Genomic DNA, 18,456 nt, shown 5'->3' with positions numbered 1-18,456 from the left:
ATTTTACTGACATACTTTATTACATACTGTGCTTTACTTTATCTTGAGTACTGTACTTCATCATTACCCTCCTGGGGTCTTGATGCTACAAATGTTTACTGTGTGTTTACTGTGTGTTTCATAATATACTACTACTTCAAGGGAGAAATAATGAAATAGAAGTTAAGGTGTAACTCAGTTCACGTTTTCTTCACTGACTTTATTTTGTGAATCGTTGAATAATTAGTATGTTCAGGAGTGTTCAACAGTATGTTAAGCAGCTAAAATGTGTTCAGCAGTGTGTTCAACAGTTGGAGTGTGTTCAGCAGTGTGATCAACAGCTAAAATGTGTTCAGCAGTGGGTTCAACATCTAGAGATTGTTCAACAGTGTGTTCAGGAGTGTGTTCAACATCTGGAGTGTGTTCAGCAGTGTCTTCAGTAGTGTGTTCAGGTGTCTTCAACAGTGTGTTCAGCAGTGTGTTTAACAGCTGGAGTGACTTCAGCAGTGTGTTCAGCAGCTGGAGTGTGTTCGGTAGAGTGTCCAGCAATATGTTAAACAGCTGGAGTGTGTTCAGCACTGTGTTCAAGAGCTAAAATGTGTTCAGCAGTGTGATCAGCTGTGTGTTCAACAGCTGGGTTGTGTTCAGCAGTGTGTTCAGCAGCGTGTTCAACAGCTGGGGTGTGTTCAGCAGTGTGTTCAACAGCTGGAATGTTCAGCAGTGTGTTCTGGAGTGTGTTCAACAGCTGGAGTGTGTTCAGTAGTGTGTTCAGCTGTGTGTTCAACAGGTGGATTGTGTTCAGCAGTGTGTTCAACAATGTGTTCAGCAGCGTGTTCAACAGCTGCAGTGTGTTCAGCAGTGTGTGTAACAACAAGAGTGTGTTCAGCAGTGTGTTCAACAGCTGGATTGTGTTTAATAGTGTGTTCAGCAGTGTGTTCAACAGCTGGAGTGTGTTCAGTAGTGTGTTCAGGTGTCTTCAACAGTGTTCAACAGCTGGAGTGTGTTCAGCAGTGTGTTCGACAGCTAAAGTGTGTTCAGCAGTGTGTTCAGTAGCGTCTTCATTAGTGTGTTCAGGTGTGTTCAACAGTGTGTTTAACAGCTGGAGTGTTTTCAGCAGTGTGTTCAACAGCTGGACTGTGTTCAGCAGTGTGTTCAGTAGCGTTTTTTTTTACTGTGTTCAGGTGTGTTCACCAGTGTGTTTAACAGCTGGAGTGTGTTCAGCAGTGTGTTCAGCAGTGTGTTCAGCAGTATGTTAAGCAGCTGGATTGTGTTCAGCAGTGTGTTCTGCAGTTGAAGTGTTTTCATCAGTGTGTTCAACAGCTGGACTGTGTTTAGCAGTGTGTTCTACAGCTGGAATGTGTTCAGCAGTGTGTTCAACAGCTGGAGTGTGTTCAGCAGTATGTTCAACAGCTGGACTGTGTTCAGCAGTGTGTTCAGTAGCGTTTTTTTACTGTGTTCAGGTGTGTTCACCAGTGTGTTTAACAGCTGGAGTGTGTTCAGCAGTGTGTTCAGCAGTATGTTAAGTAGCTGGATTGTGTTCAGCAGTGTGTTCTGCAGTTGAAGTGTTTTCATCAGTGTGTTCAACAGCTGGACTGTGTTTAGCAGTGTGTTCTACAGCTGGAATGTGTTCAGCAGTGTGTTCAACAGCTGGAGTGTGTTCAGCAGTATGTTAAACAGCTGGATTGTGTTCAGCAGTGTGTTCAACAGCTGGAGTGTGTTCAGCAGTTGGAGTGTGTTCAGCAGTATGTTAAACAGCTGGATTGTGTTCAGCAGTGTGTTCAGCAGCTGGAGTGTGTTCAGCAGTTGGAGTGTGTTCAGCAGTATTTTAAGCAGCTGGGGTGTGTTCAGCAGCTGGAGTGTGTTCAGCAGTATGTTCAGACAATAAGAGAGGAGCAGCAGGAGAACAACGTTGGTACTGTAATTACAGATGAATCACCGGGAGAGAGAGCATGGAAAAATGTACTCTCTCGCTCTTTCTCTCTCTCCAGGCTGTGACGTCAAAACACATAAATGCAGCTTGTCGCCCCCGCAGCCGCCTCACATCACTGCGCTGTTTCCTGCTGAATACTTCCTGCTGCACACTTCCTATTGAACACTTCCTGCTGTGCTGCTTCCTGCTGCACACTTCCTGTTGAACACTTCCTGCTGTGCTGCTTCCTGCTGCACACTTCCTATTGAACACTTCCTGCTGTGCTGCTTCCTGCTGCACACTTCCTGTTGAACACTTCCTGCTGCACACTTCCTGTTGAACACTTCCCACTGCATTGCTTCTTGCTGCACTGCTTCCTGCTGCACACTTCCTGTTGAACACTTCCCGCTGCACTGCTTCCTGTTGCACTGCTTCCTGCTGCACACTTCCTGTTGAACACTTCCCACTGCATTGCTTCCTGCTGCACTGCTTCCTGCTGCACACTTCCTGCTGCGCTGCTTCCTGCTGAACACTTCCTGCTGCGCTGCTTCCTGCTGAACACTTCCTGTTGAACACTTCCCACTGCGCTGTTTCCTGCTGCACTGCTTACTGCTGAATACTTCCTGCTGCACAATTCCTGTTGAACACTCCCTGCTGTGCTGCTTCCTGCTGCACACTTCCTATTGAACACTTCCTGCTGCGCTGCTTCCTGCTGCACACTTCCTGTTGAACACTTCCTGCTTCGCTGCTTCCTGCTGCACACTTCCTGTTGAACACGTCCCGCTGCATTGCTTCTTGCTGCACTGCTTCCTGCTGCACACTTCCTGTTGAACACTTCCCGCTGCACTGCTTCCTGCTGCACTGCTTCCTGCTGCACTGCTTCCTGCTGCACTGCTTCCTGCTGCACACTTCCTGTTGAACACGTCCTGCTGCGCTGCTTCCTGCTGCACACTTCCTGTTGAACACTTCCTGCTGCGCTGTTTCCTGCTGCACTGCTTCCTGCTGAATACTTCCTGCTGCACACTTCCTATTGAACACGTCCTGCTGTGCTGCTTCCTGCTGCACACTTCCTGTTGAACACTTCCTGCTGTGCTGCTTCCTGCTGCACACTTCCTATTGAACACTTCCTGCTGTGCTGCTTCCTGCTGCACACTTCCTGTTGAACACTTCCTGCTGCACACTTCCTGTTGAACACTTCCCGCTGCACTGCTTCCTGCTGCACTGCTTCCCGCTGCACTGCTTCCTGCTGCACACTTCCTGTTGAACACTTCCCACTGCATTGCTTCCTGCTGCACACTTCCTGTTGAACACTTTCTGCTGCGCTGCTTCCTGCTGAACACTTCCTGTTGAACACTTCCCGCTGCGCTGTTTCCTGCTGCACTGCTTCCTGCTGCACACTTCCTGTTGAACACTTTCTGCTGCGCTGCTTCCTGCTGAATACTTCCTGCTGAATACTTCCTGCTGCACAATTCCTGTTGAACACTCCCTGCTGCGCTGTTTCCTGCTGCACTGCTTCCTGCTGAATACTTCCTGCGGCACAATTCCTATTGAACACTTCCTGCTGCGCTGTTTCCTGCTGCACACTTCCTGTTGAACACTTCCCACTGCACTGCTTCCTGCTGCACTGCTTCCTGCTGCACACTTCCTGCCAGTCAGTCCTGTTGCTGTGTGAGTTTGACGGGAAGTGGAAGCAGCTTGTGACTTCCTTCTGACTCACGGCGAGCTGGATGTACCTAGCAGGTTCTACACTACAGAAAGTCCTCGGTTTCCTTGGTAACAGCGTTTGAGGGCTCTAGGCAGCAGCGTTAGAAATAACCGATCTGAAACGGAGCGGGACGCTGCAGATAATCACTTCCAGACTGAGCGTGGCGCCGGAGGGACGAGCTCAGGTTTAGGATCAAACTGCTCTGATGTGCTGCTTGTAGCTCGTTTCTCCAGAATCACACCGTTTTGCTCGACTTGCTTTCCTAATCCACCGGCTCACTGGTTCCTCATCACAGACAGAATGCACAACCACTCTGGATTGAGGATGTTTACAGAGATCCCACTCACAAGTCCAACATGTGGTTCAGACTTGTGAAGCCTGGGTGATTCATCCTCAATCAAGTCTGCAGAGTTTCCACACGATCAAACAGGAAATGTCTGCACATTAAACCAAACGCTCCTTCTCTCAGTCCTTCACTGCACGAGGCATTTTGAAAGGGAGGGAATCGCTCTGTGCTTCTACTGAAGCATTAGAGCTGATCCACGAGCAGACGCTCTGGCTAAAGGTCAGAGGTCAACCTGCGGCTCTCTAGCCTTTTTGTAGTGACTCCCTGAAGCTTTCACTAAATTATACCTAAATAAACATTTGATCTTATTCTATTTCTATTGACACACCAGAGTCATTTTCAGAATGATTTCTATCTCCTGTATGAAAACGCTTTAAAAAACCCACAACAAGCGAAGTGGGGAGAAGCGATGCTGAGAGATCAAACTGCTCAAAGGGAGAAAAGCTCCAAAATGGTAAGAAAAAAAACAAAACTGGGGCTAAGCAGGAACCAGTCAGAACCAGTCAGAATCGGAACCAGCCAGAGTCAGAACCAGCTAGAGTCAGAAACAGCCGGAGTCGTAACCAGCCAGAGTCAGAACCAGCGAGAGTCAGAACCAGCCGGAGTCGTAACAAGCCAGAGTCAGAACCAGCAAGAGTCAGAACCAGCTAGAGTCAGATCCAGTCTGCACCAGCCAGTACCAGCCGGAGTCAGTATCAGTCGGAGTCGGTACCAGTCGGTACCAGTCGGTACCAGACAAAAGTGAAAGTGAGTCCGTTTCTATTGTTCCATGAATTTATCTGCTATAATCCCACCAAGTCAGCATTAACAAGTCAGGAATGTTCTGGCTTTGGCTGCAGCAGCAATAATGGCTACTGATCAATAGCAGGTATATATAAATATACACACACACACACACACATATATATATATATATACATATCTATCTATATATATATATTAAGGATGTACTGATCACACATTTTGGCCCCCGATACCAATCCGATTTTTCAGAATTGAGTATCGGCCGATACCGATACTTCCCTGATCCTATACTTACATTACTATTGCAAATATACTCAATAGTGTATTTCTGGAGCAGCTAAGATATCTGAAGCTAAAAGCACTATTGGTAGAAGCTTTGTTTACCTAGAAATGATTGTAAAACTCACTTATTGAATCAAACTTCTTCTCAGAACGACTTAAGAACTTATTTAAACTTTATTCAGTCAGAACAACAAAAACCCAGTTACACTCTGCAGTCTTGTTTCTCTTATTTATGGTAACTTAAACAACTTCACCTGGATTTTGTGGCAAAAAAAATAAATTCAAAATGAAACCCAGTGAATCAGTTTGACATATAAAGTATAAAATACTTCAACATAAACAGTATTCAGTGAAAGCAATCAGTAAAACCAATTCCACTTCAAAGTGTCTTTGGCTGGTTGGGTTGAAAATAAGTCCTAAAAAAGTGCAAATACAACAATAAAAATAAATAAATAAATCTTAAACATAAATACTCTCAGGCTCCAATGTAACTTCTTTGTGTATTAAATGTCAGTTTACCTTAAAGCAGTATGAGAGGTTTGACCTGAATGTCACAAAACATTTACATTTCAATGTGAATTATAAACACTTCACTCCACTTCAAAGTCAGAATACTTTGACATACTGCTGCACTGCTATCTTTGTCCTCCCTGGCCTTCTCCCAAAAAACTTCCGTCCACACCTCACTATGAACAAGGCTCAACACGAGGCTTCAGGGCATGTAGTACACATGCCTCGCCTTTAGGGGCGCGGTGACTCACCAAACAACAAAAAACCAGAAGAAGACAGACCACATAGAAATGTATAGGTAGACTTCTGCACAGAACCACATAAATATATATATTTAAATATATATAGATCTATATCTATATAACTATTATATCTATATATATATATATGTATGAAGTGAAGTTCTGGGGCCACATACAGTCCAGTTTCATCTGCAGTGGCCAGACCAGTAAAATATTGCTAATATAAACTTTAAATTTATCCTTGAAAGTCTTTCTTTGTTGGAGTACAAAGTGTACTTCATGAAACTGTGTATGATATTGCAAGATCACACAGTTGGTACTGAAAATTTTAATGAAACATTCTGGTGAAAATGAAGTGAAATGTGAAAACCCCTCCTATGAATCCTAATCAGCACGTAGCTTGGTGGTTTGTGGGGCCGGACGGGAAAATCTGGCAGGCGGTTCCTGCTCTAGTTGTGGTTGTGGCTGTGGTTGTGGTTGTGGTCGTGATTATGGATTTGGTTGTGGTTGTGGTTGTGGTTGTGGTTGTGGTTGTGGATGTGGATGTGGTTGTGGTTGTGGCTCTCGATGTTATTATTGATGTGATTGTGATTGTGGCTCTTATTGTGGTTGTGGTTATGGTTGTGGTTGTAGCTCTGGTTGTGGATTTGGTTGTGGTTGTGATTGTTACTCTTGTTGTGGTTGCTGTTCTGGTGGTTGTGGTTGTTGTTGTGATTGTGGTGTTAGTGTTAGTTGTTGTTGTGGTTGTGTTAGTGGTTGTGGTTGTGGTGGAGGTTGAGGTTGAGGTTGTGACTGTGGTTGTTGTTATGGTTGTGGTTGTGGCTGTGGTTGTAGTTGTGGTTGTGGTTATGGTTGTTGTGACTATGGTTGTGGATCTGGTTGTGGCTCTGGTTTTAGTTGTGGTTGATGTTGTGGCTCTGGTTGTGGTTATGGTTGTGGTTGTAGCTCTGGTTGTGGTTGTGGTTGTGATTGTTACTCTTGTTGTGGTTAATGTTCTGGTGGTTGTGGTTGTGGTGATAGTGTTAGTTGTTGTTGTGGTTGTGGTTGTGTTTGTGTTTGTGTTTGTGTTTGTGGTTGTGGTTGTGGTTGTGGATGTTGTTGTGGCTCTGGTTGTGGTTGTGGCTCTAGTTGTTTTTGTGGTTGTGGTTGTGGTTATGGTTGTGGTTGAAGCTTTGGTTGTGGATTTGGTTGTGGTTGTGATTGTTACTCTTGTTGTGGTTGCTGATCTGGTGGTTGTGGTTGTGGTTGTGGTTGTTGTTGTGGTTGTGGTGTTAGTGTTAGTTGCGGTTGTGGTTATGGTTGTGGTTGAAGCTCTGGTTGTGGATTTGGTTGTGGTTGTGATTGTTACTCTTGTTGTGGTTGCCGGTCTGGTGGTTGCGGTTGTGGAAATGGTTGTGGTTGAAGCTCTGGTTGTGGATTTGGTTGTGGTTGTGATTGTTACTCTTGTTGTGGTTGCCGGTCTGGTGGTTGCGGTTGTGGTTATGGTTGTGGTTGAAGCTCTGGTTGTGGATTTGGTTGTGGTTGTGATTGTTACTCTTGTTGTGGTTGCTGTTCTGGTGGTTATGGTTGTGGTTGTGGCTCTGGATGCTGTTGTGGCTCTGGTTGTGGTTGTGGTTATGGCTCTGTTTCTGGTTGTGGATCTGGTTGTAGTTGTGGTTGTTGTTATTGCTCTGGTTGTGGTTATGGTTGTGGTTGTAGCTCTGGTTTTGGATTTGGTTGCGATTGTTACTCTTGTTGTGGTTGCTGTTCTGGTGGTTGTGGTTGTGGTTGCTTTTATGGTGGTTGTGGCTCTGGATGTTGTTGTGGCTCTGGTTGTGGTTAAGGCTCGAGTTGTGGTTGTGGCTGTGGTTATGGCTCTGGTTGTGTTTGTGGTGGTGGCTCTGGTTGAGGTTGTGGTTGTGGCTCTGGTTGTGGTTAAGGCTCGAGTTGTGGTTGTGGCTGTGGTTATGGCTCTGGTTGTGTTTGTGGTGGTGGCTCTGGTTGAGGTTGTGGTTGTGGCTCTGGTTGCTGTTGTGGTTGTGGCTGTGGTTGTTGTGGATGAGGTTGTGGCTGTGGCTCTGGTTGTGCTTGTGGCTCTGGTTGTAGTTGTGGTTGTTGTTGTGGCTCTGGTTGTAGTTGTGGTTGTCACTATAGTTGTGGATGTGGTTGTTGTTGTGGTTATGGCTCTGGTTGTGGTTGTGGCTCTTGTAGTTGTGGTTGTTGTTGTGGCTCTGGTTGTAGTTATGGTTTTGGTTGTAGCTCTGGTTGTGGTTGTGGTTGTGGTTGTGGTTGAGGTTGAGGTTGAGGTTGAGGTTGTTGCTGTGGTTGAGATTGAGGTTGTGGCTGTGGTTGTTTTTGTGGTTGTGGTTATGGTTGTGGCTCTTATTCTGGTTGTGATTGTGGCTCTGATTGTTGTTGTGGTTGTGGCTCTGGTTTTGGTTGAGGTTGTTGTTGTGACCCTGGTTGTGGTTGTGGTTGTGGCTCGGATTGTTGTTGTGGCTCTGGTTGTGGTTTTGATTGTAGCTCTGGTATTGGATTTGGTTGCGGTTGTGATTGTTACTCTTGTGGTTGCTGTTCTGGTGGTTGTGGTTGTGGTTGTGGCTCTGGATGTTGTTGTGGCTCCTTTTGTGGTTGTGTTTGTGGTTAAGGCTCTAGTTGTGGTTGTAGCTGTGGTTATGGCTCTGGTTGTGTTTGTGGTTGTGGCTCTGGTTGAGGTTGTGGGTGTGGCTCTGGTTCTTGTTATGGCTCTGGTTGAGGTTGTGGCTGTGGTTGTTGTTGTGGCTCTGGTTGTGGTTGAGGTTGAGGTTGAGGACGTGGATGTGGATGTGGATGTGGATGTGGATGTGGTTGTGGCTCTGTTCATGGTTATAGTTATGGTTGTGGTTTTGGTTGTGGTTGTTGTGGTGATTTTGGTTTTGGTTGTGGTTTTGGCTCTGTTTTAGGTTGTGGTTGTGGTTTTGGTTTTGGTTTTGGTTTTGGCTCTGTGTTAGGTTGTGGTTTTGGTTGTGGTTGTGGTTGTGGTTGTGGTTGTGGTTAAGGCTCTGGTCTGAAGGACTTATGTTCTCTGCTGTGAAGCCAAAGTGAAAGTCAAGCTGAGAGTCACAACACAGTGGCAGGAGGCTCCATCATCAATCAATCTCCTTGTTTGGCAGGTTGTTCTCCTTGTTTGGCAGGCTGTTCTCCTTGTTTGGCAGGTTGTTCTCCTTGTTTGGCAGGCTGTTCTCCTTGTTTGGCAGGTTGTTCTCCTTGTTTGGCAGGTTGTTCTCCTTGTTTGGCAGGTTGTTCTTGTTTGACAGGCTGTTCTTGTTTGGCAGGCTGTTCTTGTTTGGCAGGCTGTTCTCCTTGTTTGGCAAGCCGTCCTTGTTTGGCAGGCTGTTCTCCTTGTTTGGCAGGCTGTTCTTGTTTGGCAGTTTGTCCTTGTTTTGCAGTTTGTCCTTGTTTGGCAGGGTGTTCTCCTTGTTTGGCAGGCTGTTCTCCTTGTTTGGCAGTTCGTCCTTGTTTGGCAGTTCGTCCTTGTTTGGCAGGCTGTTCTCCTGGTTTTGCATGATGTGGTCCTGGTTTGGCAGGTTGTTGTCCTGTTTTGGCAGGTTGTCGTAGTTTGGCAGGTTTTCCTGGTTTGACAGGTTTGACAGGTTTTCTGTGGTGCTGGTCTGGCAGGTTATCCTGTTTTGGCAGGTTGTTGTCCTGTTTTGGTATGTTGTTCTCCTTGTTTGGCAGGTTGTTCTCCTTGTTTGGCAGGGTGTTCTCCTTGTTTGACAGGCTGTTCTTGTTTGGTAGGCTGTTCTCCTTGTTTGGCAAGCCGTCCTTGTTTGGCAGGCTGTTCTCCTTGTTTGGCAAGCCGTCCTTGTTTGGCAGGCTGTTCTTGTTTGGCAGTTTGTCCTTGTTTGGCAGTTTGTCCTTGTTTGGCAGGCTGTTCTCCTTGTTTGGCAGTTTGTCCTTGTTTGGCAGGCTGTTCTCCTTGTTTGGCAGGCCGTCCTTGTTTGGCAGGCTGTTCTTGTTTGGCAGTTTGTCCTTGTTTGGCAGTTTGTCCTTGTTTGGCAGGCTGTTCTCCTTGTTTGGCAGGCTGTTCTTGTTTGGCAGTTTGTCCTTGTTTGGCAGTTTGTCCTTGTTTGGAAGGGTGTTCTCCTTGTTTGGCAGGCTGTTCTCCTTGTTTGGCAGTCCGTCCTTGTTTGGCAGGCTGTTCTCCTGGTTTGGCAGGTTGTTGTCCTGTTTTGGCAGGTTGTCGTAGTTTGGCAGGTTGTTGTCCTGTTCTTGCAGATTGTTGTCCTGTTTTGGCAGGTTGTTGTCCTGTTTTGGCATGTTGTTGTCCTGCTTTGGCATGTTGTCTGTCATTAAGGTGAGTTCACAGTTAATACGTGTTGTGCTCTGTGATTCGTCCACCAGTACAGGATGTCCACCTTTAGTGGTTCTACTATACTGCAATATTTCTGAGTTACAATTTATTTGATTAAATATATAACAAGACATTGGTGAGAAAATAAAGGAAAAGCATCTCAATCCCCCCCTGACAGTAGTCAGTTAACACCAGTGGATGTCAGTAGGCATCAGTGGTCCATCAGTAGATGTCTGTGGTCCATCAGTAGACATCAGTGGTCCATCAGCAGATGTCAGTAGAATTCTTTGGTCCATCAATGTACGTCAGTGGACATCAGTGGTCCATCAGTATATGTCAGGGGTCCATCAATGGATGTCAGTGGTTCATCAGTAGACGTCTGTGGTCCATCAGTAGACGTCAGTTGATGTCAGTGGTCCATCAGTAGACGTCTGTGGTCCATCAGTAGATGTCAGTTGATGTCAGTGGTCCATCAGTAGACGTCAGTAGATGTCAGTAGATGTCAGTGGTCCATCAATGGATGTCAGTGGTCCATCAGTAGACATCAGAGGATGTCAGTGGTCCATCAGTAGACGTCTTTAGATGTCAGTGGTCCATCAGTAGATGTCAGTAGACATCAGTGGACGTCAGTGGTCCATCAGTAGATGTCAGTGGATATCAGTGGACGCCAGTAGACGTCGGTAGGCATCAGTGGTCGATCAGTAGACATCAGCGGTCCATCAGTAGATGTCAGTAGACGTCAATGGTAAATCAGTAGACGTCAGTAGGCGAAAGTAGTCCATCAGTAGACATCAGCGGTCCATCAGTAGATGTCAGTAGACGTCAATGGTAAATCAGTAGACGTCAGTAGGCGAAAGTAGTCCATCAGTAGACATCAGTGGTCCATCAGTAGATGTCAATGGTCCATCAGTAGACACCAGTAGATATCAGTGGATGTCAGTGGACGTCAGTGGTCCATCAGTAGATGTCAATGGTCCATCAGTAGAGACCAGTAGATATCAGTGGATGTCAGTAGACGTCAGTGGACATCAGTGGCGCCTCAGTAGATGTACGTAGACGTCAATGGTAAATCAGTAGACGTCAGTAGGCGAAAGTGGTCCATCAGTAGACGTCAGTGGTCAATCAGTCGATGTCAGTGGACGTCAGTAGATGTCAGGCTCTATATTAGAACAAACTAGAGGAGATGAGCTTGTTTTTCTGATGGTTGAGCCTCAATGAAAACACTTGCAGTAAACCACTGGTGAGTTTCTGGTTTGTTTCCATCCCGTGTGAAGCTGACAGACTGGAGCTGAAGACAAACATCCACAATCATCCCAACGTGACAGAAGATGAGCGGCACCAGGCAGGAAGTAAGCAGTAAATCAAAATGGAGTCTACAGGAAGAGGAAGGAAGCAGTAAATCAAAATGGAGTCTACAGGAAGAGGAAGGAAGCAGTAAATCAAAATGGAGTCTACAGGAAGAGGAAGGAAGCAGTAAAACAAAATGGAGTCTACAGGAAGAGGAAGGAAGCAGTAAAACAAAATGGAGTCTACAGGAAGAGGAAGGAAGCAGTAAATCAAAATGGAGTCTACAGGAAGAGGAAGGAAGCAGTAAATCAAAATGGAGTCTACAGGAAGAGGAAGGAAGCAGTAAAACAAAATGGAGTCTACAGGAAGAGGAAGGAAGCAGTAAAACAAAATGGAGTCTACAGGAAGAGGAAGGGTGTGGCTCTTCATGGGTCACCTACAGTGAGAGAGTAAGGCTGCTACTGGCTCTGCACTTACTTCTCTCTTCAACTCAAAAAGGAGGAAAGAGGAGGAAGAGGAGAAGGAAGAGGAAGCTCTCCCAACCAAGGGGGGTAAAGGAGGTGGAGGTGGGTAGATAAGAAGCGTGGGGGTGAGGCGGGTGAGTGGAGAAAAGGTGGGGTAAGACTGGTGGAGGAGGGGCAATGTTTCCTCTGAGGCTGTAGACGCACTACGACCTTCTGACCCTGCAACCATACGCCGCACAGACGCATGCCGTACATCTATCTATCTATCTATCTATCTATCTATCTATCTATCTATCTATCTATCTATCTATCTATCTATCTATCTATCGATCATCTATCTATCTATCTATCTATCTATCTATCTATCTATCTATCTATCGATCATCTATCCATTCATCTATCCATCAATTCATCAGCCATCCATCCATGCATCCATCCATGTATCATCCATCCATCTATGCATCTATCTGCACATCCATCCATCCATCCATCCATCCATCCATGCATCCATCCATCCATCCTTCATCCATCCATCCATCCATCCATCCATAAATCAATCCATCCATGTATCCATCCATCCATCCATCTATGCTTCTATCTACCCATCCATCCATCATCCCGTGGAGGGTCATGAGGTCATGGAGCCAATCAGTCTACCTTATGAATCATTAAAATATCACCATTACATTTCCTTTATTTGAGTCACTAAGATTCAGTAATGCTCTCCTCCATTCTAACATTTGTTAATGTGATACTCAACACAGCATTTGTGGATTATCAATAATCTCATAAAAATAATTGTATCCTCACAGGAGCTTGACAACATTTCGTAAATCAAAGTTTTAAAATAGTTTTTTTAATATGATTTCAGTGATGTCATAACTAGAAAAATACTGTAAAAGTGATGAAATGGTAGGAAAATTCCTATAAGCTGTTGGATTCATCACATGTGAAATGTTCAGAATGACTCCTGGTATTGGTTGCTCCACAGAGAACGCCTCTGCAGGAAGCTCCAGGGGGTTCTCTCTGTCTATGAGCAGAACTCCTGGCCTGAAGGCCTGATGATCCTGACCAGGGGTACATCCGAGTAGTCCCTCCTGTCTCCTTATAGTCCCTCCTGTTTCCTTCACTATCCACTCCTCCTTCACCCCGGAAGGGTTTTGTGTCGTGGCCATGATAAGGACTGTCTGAATTCTCAATAAGCAAAGCAAAGGAGGCTCAATGCTTCCTTTAGAACCTCATTTAGCTTAGGAACCACTGATGCTTTCTTTAGAACCTCCTTTAGCCTAGGAACCACTGATGCTTTCTTTAGAACCTCCTTTAGCCTAGGAACCACTGATGCTTTCTTTAGAACCCCCTTTAGCCTAGGAACCACTGATGCTTTCTTTAGAACCTCCTTTAGCCTAGGAACCACTGATGCATCCTTTAGAACCTCCTTTACCCTAGGAACCACTGATGCTTCCTTTACCAAAGGAGACCAGCTCATGTTCCTCAGAATTCCCTGCAGCGACAACATTTAAAGGAAACCGCTTATCGGAGCGTTCAGGGAAACTCAGGATGACTGAAAAAGGAGCAGATCATGTAAGTTACCAAAGCAATAATCTGCCTAGAACAACTTGAAATCATCTAGAACCCAGATGAACTTTTTGTAGTTCATTTTCAGAAACTTGTAGTTCTTTCCCCACCATGGCAGACGTCACTAACTAGAGCCGCCGTCGCTTTATTATGACGTCACTAAGTGAAAGTCTGACTGCCTCACCACCGTGATCACCTTTACTAACTCCTTTAGGAAGCCTCCTAACACCTTTACTAACTCCTTTAGGAAGCCTCCTAACACCTTTCCTTCACTCCTTTAGGACGCCTCCTAACACCTTTCCTTAACTCCTTTAGGAAGCATCCTAACACCTCCAGGAAGCCTCCTAACTCCTTTAGGAAGTCTCCTAACACCATTCCTTCACTCCTTTAGGTTGCCTCCTAACACCTTTCCTTAACTTCCTTTAGGAAGCATCCTAACACCTTTCCCTAACTCCTTTAGGAAGCCTCCTAACACCTTTCCTTCACTCCTTTAGGTTGCCTCCAAACACCTTTCCTGAACTTCCTTTAGGAAGCATCCTAACACCTTTCACTAACTCCTTCAGGAAGTCTCCTAACACCTTTCCTTCACTCCTTTACGATGCCTCCTAACACCTTTCACTAACCCTGTGATGTCATCCAGGGGTCAAGGTAAAGTCCCAAGATAAGGAGATAGGAGGGACTTTTCAGACGTACCCCAGGAGTCATTCAGAGGACGTGATTCTGTCCACACTGCTCACCTCATCACGCTCAGAGGACGGAGGAGCTTCATACTCAGGTATATGAGAATTTGACAGGGATGATTAGGAAGCGCAGCGTCCTTCCTGCTGTGCTCAGCTTCAGGCCGGTGTTTGTCTTTCTGTCACTGGAGATACTCTTTGGTCAGAAAGTGTAGTTTGTGGTGCAGGACTGGACAGTACTGGCTCAGAGGAAACATTGGCAGAGAAAAAAGGGAGTGAACAAAGGGTGGGAGGGTGAATCGACTGGATTTGAAGAGGGTTTGGGGAGGAATTATTTACCTGCAAGAAATGGCAAGAGCGCTCCTGCTGCTGACTGGCCTTAGATTTGACTAGAGCTCTATCTAGGTTTAGGTTAGCGGCTCCTGCGCTGGCTCGAAGCTGGCTGTGGCTGCTGGTGTTGGTGTAGACCTCTCGGGCCCTGCTCACCGTTAGGCTTGACGACCACGCCCCTTTCTTCACAAGGGGCCCGTCCACAAGACCCAGTGGCAGCAAGGGGCCACTTCCTCCACCGAGACCGCCACCGCTGTTATTGCTGCTACCACTAACTGGCATGCATGGCGATGACGCTGCATACTTCACATCGTTGCTGCTCCGGGAGGCTTTGAGTGCAGAGTGGTGGTGTGTGTGGCCATGGTGTGCGTGGGAGTGGGTGTGCTCGCTGAGTGTGGCGTAAGGGTCCATCAGGAAGTACTGCTGGGACTGTGAGGAGGAGAGACTGGGGAGGGGAGTTTGGGGGAACTTGTCAGGGTTGTTGCCCTGGTAACGGCCCATGGTCATAGCGATGGGTGAAGGGGAAATGGAGGGTGAGGGTGAGGGTGGAGGTTGGTGGTGGTGAGGGTGGTAGAGACACAGCTCCCGTTCCAGGTTGTCGTCTGAACTCCAGTATCCAGAGCCTGGAGCAGACGCTGAGCCGTGGAGCTGGTGGTGGTGGTGGTGGTGGCTGCGATGCTTGGGCTCCGCTGATCGGCAGCGCTCGCGGCTCTTGCTGCGCTTGCGGTGGCGCACCCCCCCCGGTGGGGTTTCACCCTCGAGGCTGGCCCGTGAACCACCACCACCACCTCCTCCGCCACCACCGCCACCATTAACACTCCCATTATTGGCCCCCTTGGAGGACTGTGTGTGGTGTGGCCCCTCCAGTGAGTGTGACTTGGTGAAGAGTTTCTGGACCGAGTGGACCAGGTGACGGATTCTCCCCGGGCTGTCATTGTTGTTGTTGCTGGCCCCCATCCCCCCACTATGGGCCAGGACTCCTCGTTTGTACTGCAGTGTGTGGTAGCCGTCTCTGGAAAAGGACGGCTGACGCTCAAACGGGTCCACCAAATTTGCTGGTACCCGAGTAGGCGTTTTACTTCCATAGCCTCCTCCTCTTCCTCCTCCTCCTCCTCCTCCTCCTCCTCCTCCTCCTCCTCCTCCTCCTCCTCCTATATATGGTACCATGGCCATGAACTCATCCTTTACCTCAGGATGGTGGGATGAGGAGGTGGAGTGGCACCTCCTGGGAAAGGTTCCATATGGGACGATGCTGTTGCTGTCAGAGGGGTAGGGCGGACGCTGAGCATTGTAGTAGGGCAGCTCAGCAGGGTGTGGCATGGGGATGGGCACAGGCATGTCCATCTGACTGATCAGGTATGGCTTGTGGTCAACGTGGTGACCCAGCGGGTCGTACGACGGCTCATAGGAGACCACATGATGGTGGCTCCGACTACTGGACAGGCCTTTCATGTCGAGAGCAGTGAGTGAAGGAGAGAGGGATGATGGAGGGTCAGAAAGGCTGCAGAAGACTGTCCCTGAGAGGAGAGCTGCACACTCTGAAACACAAAGAAACAACACACAACTCTGTTAGAATGTCCAGGTCAAAGGTGAAAGCTTGAAATCAACACATAAACAAGATAAAAGAGACAGGAAAGCTGTGACCTCCTGTCCACCTGCTTGACTTTACAAACTGGGACTGAAACCGTCCAGCAGCCTGGAAACCTTTTCACTTCCTGTATCAGCCTGCTGCTCCTTTCAGAGTAAAGTCGTCCCTCAAACCTCCCTCTGTCTTCACTGCTGCTGCTCCTTTCAGAGTAAAGTCGTCCCTCAAACCTCCCTCTGTCTTCACTGCTGCTGCTGCTTTCAGAGTAAAGTCGTCCCTCAAACCTCCCTCTGTCTTCACTGCTGCTGCTGCTTTCAGAGTAAAGTCATGAGTCCAGAAACATCTGGACGAGACATGAAAAGACTGAAGTAACACCAGATGCACTGTGGACAGGAAGTCCTGAACTACTTCCTTGAGAAAACACTTGTAATCACAGCTACAATAACTACAGTTATGTATAAACTCCCTCAGTAGTTCATGTTTAAACTCCCTCAGTAATTCATGTTTAAACTCCCTCAGTAGTTCATGTTTAAACTCCCTCAGTAATTCATGTTTAAACTCCCTCAGTAATTCATGTTTAAACTCCCTCAGTAATTCATGTTTAACTCCCTCAGTAATTCATGTTTAAACTCCCTCAGTAGTTCATGTTTAAACTCCCTCAGTAATTCATGTTTAAACTCCCTCAGTAGTTCATGTTTAAACTCCCTCAGTAGTTGTCTCTCTTCTTCCTCTTGACTTGATGCTCTGAGAAACAGCCTCTGGAGGAAACTCATTGAACATGAAGGACCAAAGTTATTTATTCCAGACGGACACTGAGGCCCCGCCCACACCACGACACCATCTCCTGTCCCACGCCGCAGGTTTCGGAGCCTGAAAATGGGTTTTGTTATGAACAGCAATGTGAAAATTCCGCCTCGGCTTTGAGTGAGGATGGACGAGACCCATGAGCTGAAAGCTATGATGTCATCACCATGTTTTCTTCTCTGGTTTTGTTGTATTTATGAGGCCGCTTTACAGCGCCACCAACAGGCCTGGCTTATGTTCTACACTGGGTTTCCATGATGTCGTGAGGACGCAGATGTTTCCCTCACCGTCGTGGACGGAAATATCTGAAGAACGACAGGAGAAGTTTTGGCTGGTGTGGCCCGAGATTCATGGAGTCTCTTCTCTGCTGACCTCGTGACCCTGTAACCCTGCAACCCCGCAACCCTGTGACCCGGCGACCCCGCGAACCCACGACCCGCAACCCCGCTACAGCGTGACCCCGCAACCCCGCAACCCTGCAACCCCACTACCCTGTGACCCCACAACCCCGCGACCGGAAACCATTCGATTTTCGTTTTTAAAATTTAGTATTGGGAAACAAAACACGGAAGACAAGCCGTGTCCCATGTTTCGTTTTAAAATTGAAAATCGAAAAAAACGGAAATCAGATGGTTTCTGGTTTCCTGATATGCGTTTCTTAAACAAAAATCGGGAAATAAAATACGATGAAATTCTTTATTTCAAGTTTGATTTGCTGGAAAACCTGGAAGTGGAGTTTCTTCTTCGAGATCCATGTAGGTGGAGAAGCCTCGCTCTACTGGAGCTCCATGTAGGTGGAGAAGCTCTGCTGGAGCTCCATGTAGGTGGAGAAGCCTCGCTCTACTGGAGTTCCATGTAGGTGGAGAAGCTCTGCTGGAGCTCCATGTAGGTGGAGAAGCCTCGCTCTACTGGAGTTCCATGTAGGTGGAGAAGCTCTGCTGGAGCTCCATGTAGGTGGAGAAGCCTCGCTCTGCTGCAGATCCATCGCCAGACATTCCTCCCTGAAACTCTCATTTCACCCGTAGTCCTGCCGTTGGGGACCATGTCCACTATTACGTTAGCGCAACCGTCCAAAGACGTTTTTAATCATTAAGTTTATAAAAGAACATCACCGAGGGGACAGTCAGACCAGTCTGGACGGTGAAGCAGCAGCGGCGGCGGCGGCGGGAGCAGCGGCAGCGGCAGCAGCGGCAGAAAAAGAGACTCGACTTCCGGGTTTTCCAGCAAATCAAATTTGAAATATAGAATTACGTTGTATTTTATTTCCTGATTTGTTTAAGAAACGCATATCAGGAAACCAGAAACCATCTGATTTTTTAGTTTTTGGATTTTCAATTTTAAAACGAAAACGGGAGACGGTTCAATCCTGAACACTTACATCACACACACACACACACACACACACACACACACACACACACACTGACTGAAAGCAGGTTCTAGGGTGGAGGAGAGAGTTCTCTGGTGTTTTAATAAGAACTGCAGGGTTTAAAGTTTGGCAAAATAGAACTAAGTACAGTCCCATACTATTGTAGTTCTCTGGGGATCTTTGTACCTCACTTGTCTGTTTATCACTTTCACTGCTGCAAACTAATAGTTTTCCCAGTTTCTTGGTTTGAATTAAGTGAGAAGGGATCTTCTTCCGGAAAGTTCCAGAGTAACGTCAGTTGGAAGAAGTGGAAGTGAACGAGGGTGAGAAGGAGCC

General features: G+C 46.9%; 1 protein-coding gene across 1 annotated transcript in view; it reads right to left on the bottom strand.

Annotated features, from left to right (window-relative positions):
• The window catches only part of LOC308113543 (disks large-associated protein 1-like), a gene marked incomplete at both ends in the record, with an annotated part of 78,108 nt that extends 62,294 nt beyond the window's left edge, over positions 1–15,814 (bottom strand). Inside the window, one exon of the mRNA XM_080469918.1 lies at positions 14,372–15,814. Within this exon, the coding sequence (XP_080326044.1) occupies positions 14,372–15,814 (1,443 nt within the window). The remainder of the gene's footprint in view (positions 1–14,371) is intronic.
• Between the last annotated feature and the right edge of the window lie 2,642 nt (positions 15,815–18,456).

The sequence above is a fragment of the Lipophrys pholis genome (assembly GCF_963383615.2).
Source record: "Lipophrys pholis genome assembly, chromosome: 1".
Taxonomy (NCBI): Eukaryota; Metazoa; Chordata; class Actinopteri; order Blenniiformes; family Blenniidae; genus Lipophrys; species Lipophrys pholis.
This window is presented reverse-complemented; position numbering and strand designations above follow the sequence as displayed.